This window comes from Ranitomeya variabilis, chromosome 3 (genome assembly GCF_051348905.1).
Source record: "Ranitomeya variabilis isolate aRanVar5 chromosome 3, aRanVar5.hap1, whole genome shotgun sequence".
Lineage (NCBI taxonomy): Eukaryota > Metazoa > Chordata > Amphibia > Anura > Dendrobatidae > Ranitomeya > Ranitomeya variabilis.
In genome coordinates, this window is record NC_135234.1 from 109,061,891 (window position 1) to 109,083,026 (window position 21,136).

At 46.7% G+C, this 21,136-nt stretch overlaps 1 protein-coding gene across 1 annotated transcript; it reads left to right on the forward strand.

Moving 5' to 3' along the window:
* Positions 1–6,601: 6,601 nt before the first annotated feature.
* OVCA2 (OVCA2 serine hydrolase domain containing) lies at positions 6,602–18,971 on the forward strand. The gene is made up of 2 exons (XM_077294485.1): positions 6,602–6,822; positions 17,682–18,971. Exons 1-2 carry the CDS (start codon positions 6,645–6,647, stop codon positions 18,167–18,169), a joined length of 666 nt encoding a protein of 221 aa, XP_077150600.1. The 5' UTR covers positions 6,602–6,644; the 3' UTR covers positions 18,170–18,971.
* The last annotated feature ends 2,165 nt before the right edge of the window (positions 18,972–21,136 follow it).

Consider the following 21,136-nt stretch of genomic DNA (forward strand, 5'->3'; position numbering starts at 1 on the left):
AACGCTGCAGATTTCAAAGAAGTGCATGTCGCTTCTTTTGTGCAGTTCTGCAGCGTTTCTGCACCCCTCCATGATAAAAATCCGCACTGGTGAAATCTGCACAAAATCTGCAACAAAAACTGCATCAAATCTGCACCTGCGTTTTCTGCCAGGAGATGCAGATTTAGTGCAGAAAATTCTGCACCACATTTCCTACGTGTGCACATAGCTTACTGTTTCCCGGGCAAAGCGCAGCACCCGGTGTGGTGACTGTGTCTAGCATTGCTATCCGGCCCAAGTGCATGGGGTGGTGAAATACCAGGTACAGTCACTGCAAAACAAGAAATAGTGGTGATTACAGAGTCATTATTTTTTTTTCAAATAATTTTGTCCAGCATGGAAAATTATTAAACTTTGCAAATCACTTTAGTAGGGGGATTGGTCTTCATGGCGCTAAAAAATGTCATGTAAGTGATTTTCAAACTCCTGTTTTAGTGCATCAATATCAGTATCTACTCTTCTGGAGTACAGATACTGGCAGTGAACTGGTCGGCTCATCATATGTGTCTCACTCAGGATGCAGCAGCAGCAGCGTGCTGATCGGTTGAAGTGCTGTGCGTCAGACCCCCCCCGGTCTCACATTGATGACTAAGGCTAGTTTCACACTAGCGTCGTGAACAACCCGTCGCTGTGCGTCGGGCCGACGTTCCCGACGCTAGGGTGGTCTCCGCCGCACAACGGGGGCAGCGGATGCATTTTTCCCACGCATCCGCTGCCCCATTGTGAGGTGCGGGGAAGTGCGGGGAGGTGGGGGCAGAGTTCCGGCCGCGCATGCGCGGTCGGAAAAAGTGGACCGTCGGGAGCAAAAAACGTTTTTTTCTCCCGACGGTCCGCTACCACACGCCCAAGCGTCGCAAAACGGACGCGACGTTTGGCAATGCGTCGCAAATGCGTCGCTAATGTTAGTCTATGACGAAAAAACGTATCCAGCAAGAACTTTTGCTGGATGCGTATTTTCGGCAAAACGACGCATTTGCGACGTATTGCAGTTAACGCTAGTGTGAAACTAGCCTTATTCTAAGGACAAATCAAAAGTGGATAACACCAGTCAGAAATACGTATCAAAGCAGGGTGTGACTAATAAGACTAAAAAATAACCTTTAGTAATATTAGCTAAAAAGTTGGATAAACCAACTACATATGAAAAAACATAGAAGACTCACAGGAAAAAATTCCCAAACAAGGGGAATACTAAATAGCTAATTGCCCAAGACCCTCTGGTTCACACAGATATAACAGTCTTTTTTGGGGAAAAAAAGCGCTCCTATTAGGAGTATAAAGACCATATACACTTCAAACCGCATATAACTTATCCCCATCCATGAAATGGAGATGCAGTACTTCTAGACATATTAGGGGGATTGCCTATATCCCCCCATTTTGTGGGTCCCCCACCGTTGTGGAGGGACTATACTATATTTTCCCCTGATGAGTTACTACGAAACGCGTAGGAAAATGTATGGGATGTTGCAAGGTTAAAATCTCCCTCCTAAACAGTGTGGATGGGTATGTGTGTGGCTGCAATTGAATGCCCCCCCCCCCCTTCCGGATGCTGAGGATGTGAGAGGTCTTACCCGGCCCAAAAAGGAAGTTCTGAGGTGAGATCGTTCCATTTATTATACACTGTCTAGAAGTACTGCATCTCCATTTCATGGATGGGGATAAGTTATATGCGGTTTGAAGTGTATATGGTCTTTATACTCCTAATAGGAGCGCTTTTTTTCCCCAAAAAAGACTGTTATATCTGTGTGAACCAGAGGGTCTTGGGCAATTAGCTATTTAGTATTCCCCTTGTTTGGGAATTTTTTCCTGTGAGTCTTCTATGTTTTTTCATATGTAGTTGGTTTATCCAACTTTTTAGCTAATATTATTAAAGGTTATTTTTTAGTCTTATTAGTCACACCCTGCATTGATACTTATTCTAAGGACTCGTACAGATGACTGTATTATCGGTCCGAGTACGTATCTGACAAAACGTAGGATCGCATTTGGACCAATCTTTGCACATGTCTGATTTTTTTTCCTTGCACAGAGTCAGTCAGGGGAAAAAATTGCAGCATGCTTGAATTTGATCCGATATTTGGATTGCACTCAGCCATGCAAGTCAATGTGGGAAACATGGGACTGCACTCGATTGACACCAGAGTGCAGTGCGATTTTTGAAGACTGACAGAATGGAGAAGATGGAGAAATTTTTTCCCATCGTCTCATCAGAGAGAATTGGAGTACATTATGATCAGAGTGTGATTAGCATAACTGACCCTATTCTCTCAGATGAGAGAATTTATGCTTGTGTAACCATGGCCTAAAGATCAGTCATATATGTTATGTAAATGGAGAACATCTTTAAAGGGAACCTGTCAGGATTGTCTTTTTAATATGAATTTATTTAGAGCATAAATTAAAAGAATTACATGAACATTACACATGCGATCATGTTGCCGCGCCGCCGCCGCCTGTCTGCCTGCCGCAGGTGCTTTATTTTTTTTCTTCAATATATATAACGTAAACCAGGGAGCAGGTCACTGAGGGAACAATAACCTGTCAGAAGCCATACACATGAATACGTAATCAGAGCACCACATGAAGGCCACCCTGGAGCACGAGCATATCATTAACTCAAAGCTACAAATACAGATTAAACAACCACAAGACGGATTTCATCACCCAGGTGCCACTGTAATTAGTATAATGCCGTAGTCACACTAGTCTGTAATACGGACGAGTGCTATGCGATAAAAAATTGCATAGCACTCGGACCAATGGGGCAGCTCCTATCATGCGTTTTTTCTCGTCCGTATTACGTATGCAAGTGAAATTGCAGCATGCTGTGATTGCGTATCTCAGCTGAGAAACGCCAATGCAAGTCTATGGGGGCGAGAAAAAAACGCACAGCACACGGACCATGCATGTGTCTTGTGAGGAATTCTCAGGCATTGGGCAGGTGACAGGAAAGGCTGAGCCATTATTTGCTCATTTTTCAAGTGTGTGAGAAAATCTCAACACATGGATGAGGAAAAAAAGCATCCTGGCATTGTACACAGATGAGATACGGATCACCATACGGAGAACATTTGTGCGTTTCTCAGCAGACAAAATCAAACAGATTTTTTTATACATTGTGTGTGACTCCAGCCTAAAGGCACCGACCTGACACTGTCTGTAGGTTACTGAGCACAATCCTGCTGACAGGTTCCCTTTAAAGTGACTGTCAGCACAGAATGACTGTTCAAACCGAGTACAGGCGCTCGGTGCATCATGGCGGGGCCAATCATATATACACTCACCGGCCACTTTATTAGGTACACCATGCTAGTAACGGGTTGGACCCCCTTTTGCCTTCAGAACTGCCTCAATTCTTCGTGGCATAGATTCAACAAGGGGCTGGAAGCATTCCTCAGAGATTTTGGTCCATATTGACATGATGGCATCACACAGTTGCCGCAGATTTGTCGGCTGCACATCCCAAAGATGCTCCATACAAGACAGGATGGATCCATGCTTTCATGTTGTTTACGCCAAATTCTGACCCTACCATCCGAATGTCGCAGCAGAAATCGAGACTCATCAGACCAAGCAACGTTTTTCCAATCTTCTACTGTCCAATTTCGATGAGCTTGTACAAATTGTAGCCTCAGTTTCCTGTTCTTAGCTGAAAGGAGTGGTACCCGGTGTGGTCTTCTGCTGCTGTAGCCCATCTGCCTCAAAGTTCGACGCACTGTGCGTTCAGAGATGCTCTTAGGCCTACCTTGGTTGTAACGGGTGGCGATTTGAGTCACTGTTGCCTTTCTATCAGCTCGAACCAGTCTGCCCATTCTCCTCTGACCTCTGGCATCAACAAGGCATTTCCGCCCACAGAACTGCCGCTCACTGGATTTTTTTTCTTTTTCGGACCATTCTCTGTAAACCCTAGAGATGGTTGTGCGTGAAAATCCCAGTAGATCAGCAGTTTCTGAAATACTCAGACCAGCCCTTCTGGCACCAACAACCATGCCACGTTCATAGGCACTCAAATCACCTTTCTTCCCCATACTGATGCTCGGTTTGAACTGCAGGAGATTGTCTTGACCATGTCTACATGCCTAAATGCACTGAGTTGCCGCCATGTGATTGGCTGATTAGAAATTAAGTGTTAACAAGAAGTTGGACAGGTGTACCTAATAAAGTGGCCGGTGAGTGTATATATATATATATATATACACACCTTCCCACTAGTGATGGGCGAAGTATACTTGTTGCTCAGGTGGTCTCCCGAGTATTTGTGAGTGCTCAGAGATTTAGTTTTAGTTGACGTAGCTGCATGATTTGCGACTGCTAGCCAGCCTGAGTACATGTGGGGGTTCCCTAACAAACAGGCCCCACAAGTATTCAGGCTGTCTAGCAGCTGTAAATCATGCAGCTGGGTTGACAAAAACTAAATCTCCGAGCACTCAAAAATTCTCAGCGATCACCCCAGCAACGAGTATACTCGCTCATCACTACTTCCCACCTATCTCCTTCCGTCTCTGGTTCTATGAAGCCACAGCTGTCATAGATGAGGGAGGTGAAGATAGAGGGAAAACAAGCAGGTTGCAGGTGTATATACAGTTCCTTCTCAAAAAATTAGCATATAGTGTTAAATTTCATTATTTACCATAATGTAATGATTACAATTAAACTTTCATATATTATAGATTCATTATCCACCAACTGAAATTTGTCAGGTCTTTTATTGTTTTAATACTGATGATTTTGGCCTACAACTCCTGATAACCCAAAAAACCTGTCTCAATAAATTAGCATATTTCACCCGTCCAATCAAATAAAAGTGTTTTTTAATAACAAACAAAAAAAACCATCAAATAATAATGTTCAGTTATGCACTCAATACTTTGTCGGGAATCCTTTGGCAGAAATGACTGCTTCAATGCGGCGTGGCATGGAGGCAATCAGCCTGTGACACTGCTGAGATGTTATGGAGGCCCAGGATGCTTCAATAGCGGCCTTAAGCTCATCCAGAGTGTTGGGTCTTGCGTCTCTCAACTTTCTCTTCACAATATCCCACAGATTCTCTATGGGGTTCAGGTCAGGAGAGTTGGCTGGCCAATTGAGCACAGTAATACCATGGTCAGTAAACCATTTACCAGTGGTTTTGGCACTGTGAGCAGGTGCCAGGTCGTGCTGAAAAATGAAATCTTCATCTCCATAAAGCATTTCAGCCGATGGAAGCATGAAGTGCTCCAAAATCTCCTGATAGCTAGCTGCATTGACCCTGCCCTTGATGAAACACAGTGGACCAACACCAGCAGCTGACATGGCACCCCACACCATCACTGACTGTGGGTACTTGACACTGGACTTCAGGCATTTGGGCATTTCCTTCTCCCCAGTCTTCCTCCAGACTCTGGCACCTTGATTTCCGAATGACATGCAAAATTTGCTTTCATCAGAAAAAAGTACTTGGGACCACTTAGCAACAGTCCAGTGCTGCTTCTCTGTAGCCCAGGTCAGGCGCTTCTGCCGCTGTTTATGGTTCAAAAGTGGCTTTACCTGGGGAATGCGGCACCTGTAGCCCATTTCCTGCACACGCCTGTGCACGGTGGCTCTGGATGTTTCCACACCAGACTCCGTCCACTGCTTCCTCAGGTTCCCCAAGGTCTGGAATCGGTCCTTCTCCACAATCTTCCTCAGGGTCTGGTCACCTCTTCTCGTTGTACAGCGTTTTCTGCCACATTGTTTCCTTCCAACAGACTTACCATTGAGGTGCCTTGATACAGCACTCTGGGAACAGCCTATTGAGAAATTTCTTTCTGGGTCTTACCCTCTTGCTTGAGGGTGTCAATGATGGCCTTCTTGACATCTGTCAGGTCGCTAGTCTTACCCATGATGGGGGTTTTGAGTAATGAACCAGGCAGGGAGTTTTTAAAAGCCTCAGGTATCTTTTGCATGTGTTTAGAGTTAATTAGTTGATTCAGAAGATTAGGGTAATAGGTCGTTTAGAGAACCTTTTCTTGATATGCTAATTTATTGAGACAGGTTTTTTGGGTTATCAGGAGTTGTATGCCAAAATCATCAGTATTAAAACAATAAAAGACCTGACAAATTTCAGTTGGTGGATAATGAATCTATAATATATGAAAGTTTAATTGTAATCATTACATTATGGTAAATAATGAAATTTAACACTATATGCTAATTTTTTGAGAAGGACCTGTAGACGTCTGGCCCCGTAATGGAGCACCGAGCGCCAGTACCTGGCTTGAACAGTCATTCTGTATGAGTTTCGTTAAAGGGGTGAGGAAGAGGCGCACAGCACGTGATTACAGAGTGCACTCCATCATCTCCTGGATAGCTCCTCATATAAGTTGCAAACTCTGTGCTTAATGTTTTTGGAGCCTCCCTGTATTGCCCAGTGTTGGCACATCTGTGGGAGCAGCCAGAGTTTATGGTGGGGATAAAATGTATATTCTCCTTCTAACCTATAGCACTATAGATCATGGCTGACTACTAATGACACACACTGGCTCCGCCTACTGCTCCCACCTGTACTTGGGCAGTCTCTGACCCGCTCTAGCTGACCAATCAGCGCTCTCCGGCTTCACTTCCGGTACTGCGGGTGTAGGAAGATGGCGGCGCCCACAGCCGGCCCTGCTGCCTGCACACAGGTTCTGCGGGTGCTGGCGCTGCACGGCTACTGGCAGAATGAGCGCAGCTTCCGGGAGAGGACGGGGGCTCTGAGGAAGAACCTGAAAAACCGCGCGGAGCTCGTTCTGATCAGCGCCCCACTATGTATCCCAGAGTCGGGTGAGACACGTGACCGCGTCCTGACGTCAGCGACTGATGCTGCTGACTTGGCCTGTACTGCCAACTGTGTGACGTCACGCGCCCCCCATGCCTATGTACGCTGTGTACTGTAATCACTAACGTCACACGAGATGATTACTGAGCAGTGACGTGTGCTCGCTCCATACTGGATTCAGTGCACGTCTTAGATCTAGTATGCTGCCACCTGCTGGCGAGTGTCAGTAATGTAAAGTCTCCGGAAGTGATCACGTAATGACTGAGCAGAGGAGCTGAGGCTCTTCACCTGCCTGGTGTCTGCTCTGTGTACAGAGACCCATTCCTGCACCGTTCTGTCTGGGACCTGTAGTGTCTGCACGGCCCCCAGATCACCATTCACACTGTAATACAATGCTACTTGTGAGACACTTTTCTGGTGTCAGAAAGTAGCATTTGAAGTGATTGCGGCCATTGGCTCATATTAGAGTGATGGCGGTCACTGTATGGCTCACGGTAGAGTGATGGCGGTCACTGTATGGCTCACGGTAGAGTGATGGCGGTCACTGTATGGCTCACGGTAGAGTGATGGCGGTCACTGTATGGCTCACGGTAGAGTGATGGCGGTCACTGTATGGCTCACGGTAGAGTGATGGCGGTCACTGTATGGCTCACGGTAGAGTGATGGCGGTCACTGTATGGCTCACGGTAGAGTGATGGCGTTCACTATTGCTCACGTTGACGTGATGGAGTACACTATGGCTCACGGTAGAATGATGGCGGTCACTATGGCTCACGGTAGAATGATGGCGGTCACTGGCCCACGTTGGAGTGATTGCAGTCACTGAATGGCCCACGTTGGAGTGATGGCGGTCACTGTATGGTTCACGGTAGAGACATCTATTTAATGAATACTTGTAGAACTTTTCCAGCATAATGGATAAGTGGAGGCTATAGACATGACATGGACATAGGGCTCATACTCACTTGCGCGAGACTCGGATGAGTCTCGCACGGCAATACCCGGCGCTTTTGCCGGCTCTCAGATCGGAGCGTGCGGCCGCATAGCAATACATGCAGCCGCACGCTCCGCTCCTCTGTGCCAGGTGCAGTGCCTGGTATTGCCGTGCGAGGCTCATCCGAGTCTTGCGCAAGTGAGTATGAGCCTTTAGTTGTAGGTAAGCAGGACATCGGCTATAAGCCCTATGAGGTGCCCACAAGCCTAATATTCGAACTGTGCTGTGATACCTGGCACACCTGGTCCGACCGTGGTGTCCTGACCTGAACCATCTGCCTCATGGCCATAACATGGGCATATATGAGGCAGATAGGTCGGGAGATATGAAGTTAGGCTATTATGTGGTCCGAGCACAGATTATGTGTCACAGATGTGTGAAACCCATCTGAGATTACTAGATTCTGGCACACTTGTATGCCTCCGCAATTAGAAGTTCTGCTCTCTTTTAGAATGTGTAATGTGAATGTACAGACAGAGGCTCTGAATGCCAGAGATGGGGAGTGAGGAGGAGCCCTGCCATATTTCACCCAAGTATTGAACACGTGACCAATTTTCTATGTACCATAAATATATTTCTAAAGGTGCTATTGACATGAAATTCTCACCAGATGTCGGTAACAACCCTTATAATACTCAAAGGTAAATAAATCAAACCAGAGATGTCCATAAATTAAGTTATGAGTAATAATGAGAAAAGACAGAGGAACAATATAGATGACCTGAATAAAGAGAGATGCCAAAAGCCATGACACCAGCTGAAATCTGTCAGTAATTAGAAATCAAGTCCCACTAATTAGTGAAAAATGTTATCTGCTGGTTAAATTGGAGGCCTACAAAAAAGTGTCTCATTACCAAGGTGCCACACCAAAAACATGATGGGTAAAACCAGTGCGCTGTCTAAAATAGAAGCAAAAACTGGCTACGTTGGACTTGCAGGCAGACCCTCTTTAAAGGAAATCTGTCACCAGGTGTTCGCTACGTCATCTGAGAGCAGCATGATGTAGGCAAAGAGACTGTGATTCCATTGATGTATCACTTAGATTGCTAGGTGCAGCTGTTCTTGCACAATCAGAGTTTTTAGATTTAGCACTGCAGCAGAGCTGAGGAAGCTAACTCCGCCCACATAGGGCTCTGTATGTACAATGTCCATAGACAGTGAGCTGCCTGTCACAGGAGGGACTGTGTGGGATCAGGAGGCATCAGCTGCTGGATCAGAGCAATGATGAGCTACTGGTGCTAAAACAATCATTGAAAGCAAATAAAACCTTTGAGCCTGGTAGAGGTGTTGCTGAAATAAGTTCTTTACCCCTACAGCATGCTGTCTTTAGCTTACTTAGCAAAAACCTGCTGACAAATTTCCTTTAATTGTTCTCTACTCAGATAACCCCTTCGTAATTGCCATATTCCACCCTTATAAAATAACAGCTGGAAATGCCTCCAGTGCTGGCGCCGTTCCAGCAATGATGGCACTGTTCTGAGGCTTGCATGAAAACATTGTCACACTAGTCCCGTGAGAGTGCCATCATCACTGAACCAGCGCCACCAGTGGAGGCAAGTATAGGCTGTTATTTTATACTAGATGGCAGCCCGATTCTAAAGAATCGGGAGTCTAGAATCCATATATACTTTATTTATTCAAATGTAAGAATAATACAATTAATAAATAATAGTAAGAAAGAACAAAAAATGGCTGCACTCACCAGCTCTTGACAATTCTTGACAGTACGGCACATTTCTGATTGGTCGCTCGCGGCAGGCGGCAACCAATCAGAAAAGTGCCGCGCACCACGAAGGCATATATCTTTGTCCACCCTGAGCGGGTGTAGGACGCTGGTGACGTCACTTATCTCCGGACATTATCTCCGGACGAAGCCACGGAAGTTGGCACAAATTGCCGGAAGTAGTATTCTAGGCAATTATATATTAGATTTTAATGTTATCAGTGTTTACCTTTGAACGTTTATATTGTATTGTCCTGTCACCAGCCATGTGTACGATTATCGGCCGAAAGCCTCTCTGGAACCAATAATCACCCCATGTAAAGGTATCTTTATAAGTTAAAGATTCAGAATACTATGAGTTTTATCATATCCTGAACAGTCAAGTTTTTTATGAACCGTTAAGGTTTTCTGGTTGAGGTTGAGGTAAAAAAAACAGTGTTTACAGTTTGAAACCATAAAATGTTGAAAAATTATGTCATTCTTGAGTATATCACTCAATGGTGCTCATAAACGTGTCAAATTTGATCTATAATATACTTTAATATACGTTACTTTAATCTTTAATATACTTAAGAACAGGGCCCCAGACATCACACAGGGGGTCTGAAACACCGCACAGTGGTCCAAAATATCGCTGTGCTCTGCCTGGGGCCTCATATGCTGCCTGGGGCCCCTGTGCTCTGCCTGGGGCCCCATATGCTGCCTGGGGCCCCTGTGCTCTGCCTGGGGCCCCTGTGCTCTGCCTGGGGCCCCATGTTCTGCCTGGGGCCCCATGTTCTGCCTGGGGCCCCATGTTCTGCCTGGGGCCCCTGTGCTCTGCCTGGGGCCCCTGTGCTCTGCCTGGGGCCCCTGTGCTCTGCCTGGGGCCCCATATGCTGCCTGGGGCCCCTGTGCTCTGCCTGGGGCCCCATAGGCTGCCTGGGGCCCCTGTGCTCTACCTGGGACCACTGTGCTCTGCCTGGGGCCCCATATGCTGCCTGGGGCCCCTGTGCTCTGCCTGGGGCCCCATGTTCTGCCTGGGGCCACTGTGCTCTGCCTGGGGCCCCATATGCTGCCTGGGGCCCCATATGCTGCCTGGGGCCCCTGTGCTCTGCCTGGGACCACTGTGCTCTGCCTGGGGCCCCATATGCTGCCTGGGGCCCCTGTGCTCTGCCTGGGGCCACTGTGCTCTGCCTGGGGCCCCATATGCTGCCTGGGGCCCCTGTGCTCTGCCTGGGGCCCCATATGCTGCCTGGGGCCCCTGTGCTCTGCCTGGGGCCCCTGTGCTCTGCCTGGGGCCCCATGTTCTGCCTGGGGCCCCTGTGCTCTGCCTGGGGCCACTGTGCTCTGCCTGGGGCCCCATGTTCTGCCTGGGGCCACTGCTCTGCCTGGGGCCCCATAAGCTGCCTGGGGCCCCTGTGCTCTGCCTGGGACCACTGTGCTCTGCCTGGGGCCCCATATGCTGCCTGGGGCCCCTGTGCTCTGCCTGGGGCCACTGTGCTCTGCCTGGGGCCCCATGTTCTGCCTGGGGCCACTGTGCTCTGCCTGGGGCCCCATAAGCTGCCTGGGGCCCCTGTGCTCTGCCTGGGACCACTGTGCTCTGCCTGGGGCCCCATATGCTGCCTGGGGCCCCTGTGCTCTGCCTGGGGCCACTGTGCTCTGCCTGGGGCCCCATATGCTGCCTGGGGCCCCTGTGCTCTGCCTGGGGCCCCATATGCTGCCTGGGGCCCCTGTGCTCTGCCTGGGGCCCCTGTGCTCTGCCTAGGGCCCCATATGCTGCCTGGGGCCCCTGTGCTCTGCCTGGGGCCCCTGTGCTCTGCCTGGGGCCCCATGTTCTGCCTGGGGCCCCTGTGCTCTGCCTGGGGCCACTGTGCTCTGCCTGGGGCCCCATATGCTGCCTGGGGCCCCTGTGCTCTGCCTGGGGCCACTGTGCTCTGCCTGGGGCCCCATATGCTGCCTGGGGCCACTGTGCTCTGCCTGGGGCCCCATAGGCTGCCTGGGGCCCCTGTGCTCTGCCTGGGACCACTGTGCTCTGCCTGGGGCCCCATATGCTGCCTGGGGCCCCTGTGCTCTGCCTGGGGCCCCTGTGCTCTGCCTGGGGCCCCTGTGCTCTGCCTGGGGCCACTGTGCTCTGCCTGGGGCCCCTGTGTTCTGCCTGGGTGTAGGACACTGGTGACGTCACTTATCTCCGGACATTAGCTCCGGACATTAGCTCCGGACATTATCTCCGGACATTAGCTCCGGAAAAAGCCACGGAAGTTGGCACAGATTGCAGGAAGTAGTATTCTAGGCAATTATATTGGATGGGCATTTCCTGAAGGAAATACATGGTGCTTGAACAGCGCTACCAGCTTTACAACAGCACTTTTCACACATGGGACTGGGGGGCGCGCTTACTTTTGCACCCGGGGCCGGGGGCGCACTCACTTTTGCACCCGGGGGCGCACTCACTTTTGCACCCGGGGGCGCACTCACTTTTGCACCCGGGGGCGCACTCACTTTTGCACCCGGGGGCGCACTCACTTTTGCACCCGGGGGCGCACTCACTTTTGCACCCGGGGGCGCACTCACTTTTGCACCCGGGGGCGCACTCACTTTTGCACCCGGGGGCGCACTCACTTTTGCACCCGGGGGCGCACTCACTTTTGCACCCGGGGGCGCACTCACTTTTGCACCCGGGGGCGCACTCACTTTTGCACCCGGGGGCGCACTCACTTTTGCACCCGGGGGCGCACTCACTTTTGCACCCGGGGGCGCACTCACTTTTGCACCCGGGGGCGCACTCACTTTTGCACCCGGGGGCGCACTCACTTTTGCACCCGGGGGCGCACTCACTTTTGCACCCGGGGGCGCACTCACTTTTGCACCCGGGGGCGCACTTACTTTTGCACCCGGGGGCCGCACTTACTTTTGGTGGGCGGGGCTCCTCGGCCTCCGATTTGGTGGGTGGGGACCCTCGGCCTCCGATTTGGTGGGTGGGGACCCTCGGCCTCCGATTTGGTGGGCGGGGACCCTCGGCCTCCGATTTGGTGGGCGGGGACCCTCGGCCTCCGATTTGGTGGGCGGGGACCCTCGGCCTCCGATTTGGTGGGCGGGGCCGGGCCCCTCGGCCTCCGCTTTGGTGGGCGGGGCCGGGCCCCTCGGCCTCCGCTTTGGTGGGCGGGGCCGCTCGGCCTTCGATTTGGTGGGCGGGGCCCCTCGGCCTCCGATTTGGTTGGCGGGGCCCCTCGGCCTCCGATTTGGTGTGTGCTCTGCCTGGGGCCACTGTGCTCTGCCTGGGGCTTCATATGCTGCCTGGGGCCCCTGTGCTCTGCCTGGGGCCCCATATGCTGCCTGGGGCCCCTATGCTCTGCCTGGGGCCCCTGTGCTCTGCCTGGGGCCACTGTGCTCTGCCTGGGTGTAGGACACTGGTGACGTCACTTAGCTCCGGACAATAGCTCCGGACAAAGCCACGGAAGTTGGCACAAATTGCAGGAAGTAGTATTCTAGGCAATTATATATTAGAAGGGGAAACATTGAGAAGAGGTTATCTTGAGTAGTGGTACTTCGTTTTTCAACACTTTTAACATTTAGGAATAATAAAGGTATCATTAAAGAGGGCATTAAAGGGAATCTGTCACCCCAAAATTCGCCTCTAAGCTAAGGCCACCGGCATCAGGGGCTTATCTACAGTATTCTGTAATGCTGTAGCCCCCCGATGTAACCTGGAAGAGAAGAAAAACAAGTTAGATTATTACTCACCCAGGGGCGGTCCTGCCGTGGTCCGGGTCCAGCGCTTCCCATCTTCATATGACGTCCTCTTCTTTTCTTCCAGCGCAGGCGTACTTTATCCGCCCTGTTGAGGGCAGAGCAAAGTACTGCAGTGCGCAGGCGCTGGGCCCCACTGACCTTTCCCTGCGCACTGCAGTACTTTTCTCTGCCCTCAACAGGGCGGATAAAGTACGCCTGCGCTGGAGCCGCGGCAGGAAGAAAAGAAGAAGACGTCATCATATGAAGATGGGAGGCGCTGGACCAGGACCGCGACTGGACCGCCCCTGGGTGAGTATAATCTAACTTGTTTTTCTTCTCTTTCATGTTACATCGGGTATTATCTACAGCATTACAGAATGTTGTAGATAAGCCCCTGATGCCGCGGTGGCCTTAGCTAATAGGTGAATTTTGGGGTGACAGATTCCCTTTAAGAGGCTTGTAAAGTGCTCATAATTTCATGGGGCAAATGCTGATATCAGGTTTTCTTTAAAAAGGAGAATAAAGATATATTCTGGATTAATATGATAAATCAGGGTGGGGTTGATATACTGTACTTTTATTTATTTGTGTTGAAATAGTGATATATATAAAATCAATTTTATTTCAACACACAAAAATAATCAGAGCCGATAGAGATTCTGATGAGAACTACTGTTTGCAGAACTGAGCACTTGTGAGCACTCTTTTAAGGGATTGATGGAGGTCTGAGAACCTAGTTTCCCACTGATCTGCAATATGTTTAAGGGGGAATAAGATAAAAAAAAAATGAAATGGTTCTTATTGAAACGTGAGATAAGATATGGTAGTCTTAAGTAGAAGCTCCTTGGGTTTCACTGTGTCTTTGGGCCCATTGCACTTGCATTGGCTTCCTCTGGGATATGGGGTCTATATGGTACTCTACATGGTACTTACAAGTGCTTCTCACTAAATTAGAATGTTATCAAAAAGTTAATTTTTTTTCAGTTCTTCAATACAAAAAATGAATCTCATATATTATATAGAGTCATTACAAACAGGGTGATCTATTTCAAGTGTTTATTTCTGTTAATGTTGATGATTATGGCTTACAGCCAATGAAAACCCAAAAGTCATTATCTCAGTAAATTAGAATACTTTATAACACCAGCTCGAAAAATGATTTTCAAATCTGAAATATTTGCCTACTGAAATGTATGTTCAGTAAATTCACTCAATACTTGGTCGGGGCTCCTTTTGCATCAATTACTGCATCAATGCCGCGTGGCATGGAGGTGATCAGCCTGTGGCACTGCTGAGGTGTTATGGAAGCCCAGGTTGCTTTAATAGCAGCCTTCAGGTAGCAGTGTTTTTAGGCAAAATTGTGAATGATACCACTGCCTTGGATGAAAAGCCACCACACATGAATGGTCTCAGGACGCTGTATTGAAACAATACAGTGCTCATGGTAGCACTCACCTTTTCTTCTCTGGACAATAGTTCTTCCATACGTCTCAAACAGTGGAGAAAATAACTCCCCCCGACCCCCCCCCCCCTTGTCTCACAAAAATAATTCTGCAGTCCAATACCTGTTCTTGCTGCCACGCTATTATCTCTTAATAATGCCCCTTCAAAGTTATGAAAAACTAGATGGAGGCCCGATGCTGTCGCATTGGCGGGGTGGTAATGTCAGGATGGGAGCAGGCATGCGGCACTGTTGTTGTCTAATGGCATCCTGTGATAATCTAATGACTTTTGCATCAGGGGACTCATGTGCTTGACGCCTACGCTTATAGGCATTGTTTTTGTCCCAGCGATGCTGTTGCACTTCAAGAGTCTCATTTGCCCTTTGTTGTCTTCGACCTTGTGCCTTTGCTGCTTTCCTTTCATTGTCATTGGCGTACTTTTTAGGAGGAGCCATGTTGGTGTTGATACTTGCTTTTTAAAGGGGTTTTCCCACAAACAAAAGGAGATTGCAGAGGATACATTTTGTGAGGTAAAATATTGTTTAAAAACAGTCAGTGAAATATTTTACCTCACAAAATGAATCCACTGTGATCCCCTGCTGTAATGTCAGTATTGTCTTTTGCTTCCTCCCCTGCCCAGGAGATGTGCTATGCTCCGTACACGGTCAGAGACTGTCAGTTTTTAAAATGAACTGTTGTACGTGGGAAAACCCCTTTAATGCGACCGGCTTCCTCTGCCTGTAGACACGTCGCGCATCTCCCGCCGGGATCAGCTGAATGATTCACTGCACCTGCGCGTAATTCGCGCAGGCGCAGTAAATAAGGCCGCCACCATCTTTTTACAGACAGATAGCGGCAGTCACATTAAAACTGTGCATGTGCTCCTCCTGTACAAAGATAGCAGTCAGTGAATCATTCGGCTGATCCCGGCGGTGTGTTCGCGACAGGGTGGATAAAAATCAATGTTTTTTTAAAAAAATCAAAAAAATCGGATTTTTTTGATTTAAATCGGATTTTTTTGATTTAAATCGGATTTTTTTCAATAAACTGCTTTTTGAGGAAAATATTTTACCATCCAAAGGTTCTTCCATCATGAGATAAAGCTGAGTTGTTTAACTCAGTAGAATAAAGGCTGTATATGTGTAACATTCACAATGCCATGCTCTTCCAGAGGTTTCTGTAGGATGCTGACTATCCAACAAGTTTGGGCATGTCAACTGAATGGAAAAAGAAACTAAACCAAAAGTGAAACCAAGCTAGAAGTGTGGAATTAAAGGGGCAGTATGAACAAAATGTGGAGGCTATTAATAGTTTATACAATTAAGACATGCTGCTTTTAAACACCTACCTATTGCCATATAGTAAAACAAAAAAGATTTTTACTTACTTTGGGGTCCCCCCCTCACCCTGGCGTTAGATCGTTGCCCCTAGTTTCGTCCGTGTAACTATGGGCGCACATGCGCACTGCTCTCACTTCTCATTTTAATCGTGATTTATATTAAAAAAAACCTTTTGATTTAAATCAGTGATTTAAATCATGATTAAAATCATGATTTAAATCGATCCGATTTAAATAGAAAAAAATCTTTTGATTTAAATCGTGATTTAAATCATGATTTAAATCGGCGTGATTTAAATCAATCCACCCTGGTTCGCGACGATGTTCTGCTGGTGGTACCATGTGTGGGTGTGGTGCGTATGGCATATACAGTGTGTGTGTGTGGTGCGATGGTGTTTCGCTGGTGGTACCACGCAATAGGCTGGTACCAGCAACAGTTTCCATATTGAGACACCAATTACTTGGGTGTCCCAATATGGTGGTCGGTGAACTTCCTCCACTTGGAATTCTGGGACACGGTGACATCTGGACAGAACAGGAAATGAAAACATTACAAGGTAATTATATAAATAGATAAGGGTCAACAATAAATATTGAGTCTACTCTTTACATAAAATTACAAAAACTCATGAAATGCTTATAATTGTTCTTCAGTAACCATAGAAACGTGTACGAATAGTATTGTTGGACACAGATGACCCCTGTTTGATGTTCATGTGTTGACCCATCCAGGAGGTGATGAAGTACCGGTGTGCGGACAAAGCTGGTGCAGCTCCACACATATTTAATAAAGTCCAATGATGGTTTGAAGTCAAAGTCCAGCGCACGGTGGTTTAAAATCCAACAACTGTTATTGTAAATCCATCAAACTATCAAACTACTGAAGGTACAGAAGAGTTTTACTGACACGTTTCAAATTGATGTGAAGTAATAAATTAAGAGTCGCATCGACTCAAAACTCATTAGAAAAAGTCTTCCGTACCTTTTACAGTTTAGTGAATTTACAATAAAGATTATGGAATTTTGAGTATTTGGTGGGATTTTGGTGTTGCAGATTTTCTGCACCCATTATATAATTTAGGTTATTTGCTGTTTTTCATTTCATTTTTTAGTGCATTTTTTTACATGCGCTTTTAGCTCATTTTTGTTGCTTTGGTTTTTGTCTCTTTTTGGCATGTTATGTTTTTGCTTTGTTTTTGATACTTCCTGGTATTTTACTTTTACAGACCTTGTAGTTTACATGCAATTTTAGTGGATTTCTTCAGTGGAAACAAACGAAAAACACATGTTTTTTTACCCTTGAATTTTCCTCATCTAATGCAATTCTATGGGGAAAATTGCTCATAAAACTCAGCGTACCTGCAAGAGAAATTGACATGTTACGGATTTGAAACATGCACTGCAGGTCAGTTTACTCTGCTTTGAAAAAAAGAAATCACAGTTGGCAGGAGATTTCTATAAATTCTATCCACTTTGCTGTAACACTGCAGTTTTTGCACAACGAAAATACACTGCAACAAAAACTCACCAAATACTCATCGTGGGAATGTAGCGTTAGTGGAGGGATATGTCAGGAACATGAAGCTAGTAAACATGACTACTTTGTGCTCAGTCTTCATTGTAACACAGTTTACTTTTTTTGCATGTTGTCCCTAAAGAAGGAGAAATAGAAGACCCCAGAGGTTGGTGGTTCTCAGACCCTGAGAAGAGTAGTTTTCACGCCATGGATGAGACCAATTCCTGTGCAGGATTAGAGGAATCACTCGACACTGTGGCAAAGGCTTTTTCCGAACTTGGACCCTTCGATGGCGTCTTGGGTTTTAGCCAAGGAGCCGCATTCGTGGCCATGTTGTGTGCATTGAAGCAACAAGGAGATCCTCGCTTCCAGTTTAACTTTGCAATTCTGGTTGGTGGTTTCAAAAGTCGTGCGACTGAACACGCACATTTCTACAGAGAAGCCATCACTGTCCCATCCCTTCATGTTTATGGGGACACTGATCAGGTTATTCCGGGGGAGATGAGTCAAGACCTGGCCGCCCATTTTGTAAACCCACTTCTGCTCACACATCCAGGAGGACATTACATCCCAGTGTGCGCCGCTCAGAAGAAAGTCTACTTTCCCTTCTTGGACTCTTTCCGAAAATAGTAATACGGTAATTCTGAATAATTAGATTTTTCAGATTTGACATTGCGGTGAAGTCACGGAACCCAAAAAATTGCAAAATAAAAATTTACCCGTTCCGTTTTCATTCTGTATGGAGCAAGGTTATTAACCTGTTCAGTGCTGCGAGTGGCTTTTGTCATACAATATAGGCCTTGAAGTCATCTAACTGGCCCTATAGTCATTACGTTTTCCGGGCATTTCCATCTTATGTTTTTAACTTGTTTATTAGCGTCGTTCCACATCCTTCCATGTGGCCCCAGGATTTCTAGATTGACACACAGGAATGTCCATGTTTCAGATGTTATCACATCTATCATATGGACGGCTTTACTAGTAGATGTAATGCTCCTCTCTATCCCCTCCCCTTTAAAAGCTTATTTAAAGGTTCATTTCCCCTTGGCAATTAAAAAAATGAATGTTAAATGTCAGCTGTGTACAAAGCAGTGATGTGAAAAATGATAGTTCACTTGTGATGGACTGCCGCTTTAACCCACGCAGCACCAAAGGTTCCCGGAGAAGCTCAGGTATTGTTTTATTCAGTCAGTTCTTTCGGGATAGCGATTTTCTCTTCTTTTTAGTGTATTTTCACAAATTGTAAAAAAATTATATTTTGATTAGAAAGAACATTATTCTTTTCTATCATGCAGGTAGTCATTGCCTTAACATGTTCCTATTAGAACGAGTCAATAAGTAATAGAAACATGGGACAGATTCTCCTATGAAGGCCTCGTTTCTTGGATTACACCTGATCAAATGAACCTGAAATAAAGATCTTTCTGATTATTATGGTGGTCACTGGACTCTTCAGTTCCGTGCTGGTGGGTACCATTGGATCAGCTATTCCGAGAAGTAGTTGCGGTGCCCGCATTATAGCTCACTGCTCCTTAGTTCTTTCTAGTAAATGGGACTAAGCTGCAATACCAGCAACAGCCACTGCACAATGGGGGAGCTTTATTAAACTGAATGGGCTACAGTTTGTACTTCTACCATAATTATCATGTGTTTTAGAAACTTTCTGCGTCTTGTCTGACAAAGGGGTATGACATGACTGAAACAGGACTAGACTGTCTTAAACTTAAATTCATCAAGCAGCATGAACTAGTTAGGAAAAAGATGTCCCATCTTAACCCCTGGAGGTATTTTCATTTTTGTGTTTTTGTTTTTTGCTCCCCTTCTTCCCAGAGCCATAACTTTTTTATTTTTTGGTCAATATGGCCATGTGAGGGCTTGTTTTTTTGTGGGACGAGTTGTACTTTTGAAAATGGGAAACAAAATTCAGAGTGCAGTGAAATTGCAAAAAAGTGTAATCCCACAGTTGTTTTTTATTTTGTTTTTTTTACTATGTTCACTAAATGCTAAAACTGACCTGCCATTATGACTCTCCAGGTCATTACGAGTTCACAGACATCCAACATGTCTAGGTTCTTTTTTTATCTAAGTGGTGAAAAAAAATGGCAACATTTATAAAAAAAAAAAAAAAAAAAAAAAAAATTGCCATTTTATGATACCCATAGCATCTTCATTTTTCGTGATCTTGGGTTGGGTGAGGGCTTATTTTTTGCGCATTGAGCTGCCATTTTTAATTATACCATTTTGGTGCAGATACAATCTTTTGATCGCCCGTTATTGCATTTTAATGCAAGGTTGCGGTGATCAAAAAAAATGTAATTCTGGCATTTTGACTTTTTTTCTCGTTACGCCATTTAGCGATCGGGTTAATTCTTTTTTTTATATTGCTAGATATTCTGAACGTGGCAATACCAGATATGTGTATGTTTGATTTTTTTTTTAATTATTATTATTTTGCAAAAGGGGGGTGATTTGAACTTTTTATATATTTTTTATTTTTGTAATATTTTTAAATATTTTTTTTTACTTTTGGCATGCTTCAATAGTCTCATTGGGAGACTAGAAGCTGCCATAATCCGATCATCTCTGCTACACACAGGCAATGATCAGATCACCTGTATGTAGCAGAAATGCTAACTTGCTATGAGCGCGACCACTGGGCGGCAGGGTAGGGATGAGGGAGCCATGCAAACCAAGATGGGGATGAGGGGACTATATACCCCAGAATAGGGGATATTAGTACAGAATTTACCACATTTTTACTTCAATGTTTTTTTTCTAATTTATTCTTCTAAAACCTAGGTGCGCCTTATGGTCCGGTGCGTCTTATAGTCCAAAACATACGGTATATTACAAAGCTGCTTATTTTCAAATCTATTATTGATTTCTGATCTAAAAATTGAAACGATGATTACTCTTTAAAGGAACTTGTCAGCAGGATTGTGCACAGTAACCTACAGACTGTTAGGTCGGCGCCGTTATACTGATTAAAATGATACCTAGATTGATGAAATCCGTCTTGTGGTTGTTGTTTAATCTTTATTTTCCAGGACGTCCCTCCTGACAGCACCATGGAGGACGTCCTCCTCCCCCTTGCTGGGACAGGAAACACACAAGAGTTTAAAAGGTCATGTCCCACCCCCAAATCCCCAGTGTTTTTCCTGTCCCTGCAAGGAGGGACGCACGAGAGAAGCTGCGCAGGCTTACCAGAGCTCAGGGGGATCATGCAGCTTGCCAATACCCTTCCCCCTGTCAAGAGGCTCAGGGTAGATACTCTCCGGGTGGGGAGTCCCTCTTCTCCAAAGACCAGGACCGGGACGAAGCTCCTGGTGGCAGCCGCTCCTCCCAGGGGGAGGCTATCGGCTGTGGATGCGGTTCCATGTGGCAGGGAGTCGCGGCATCCAGAGCGGTGTCTCGTCCTGCACGGCGTCTTCCGGAACTCCGAGGGAACCGCGTCACTTCCGGTATCGCCGCATCCGGTAATCGTCACTTCCGGTGACGTTGTGAAGCGGGGAAGTGCGTGCGCTCCAGCGTTGGAATGCATAGCAGCACGGGCGCTCCTACCCAGCGTCTGGAGTCACTGGGACCTTCTGACTACCG

Coding starts and splice junctions, on each gene's coding strand:
- OVCA2 (XM_077294485.1), top strand. CDS start 6,645: ATGGCGGCGCCCACAGCCGGCCCTGCTGCCTGCACACAGGTTCTGCGG. Junction 6,823..17,681: donor ACTATGTATCCCAGAGTCGG/GTGAGACACGTG, acceptor TTGTCCCTAAAG/AAGGAGAAATAGAAGACCCC.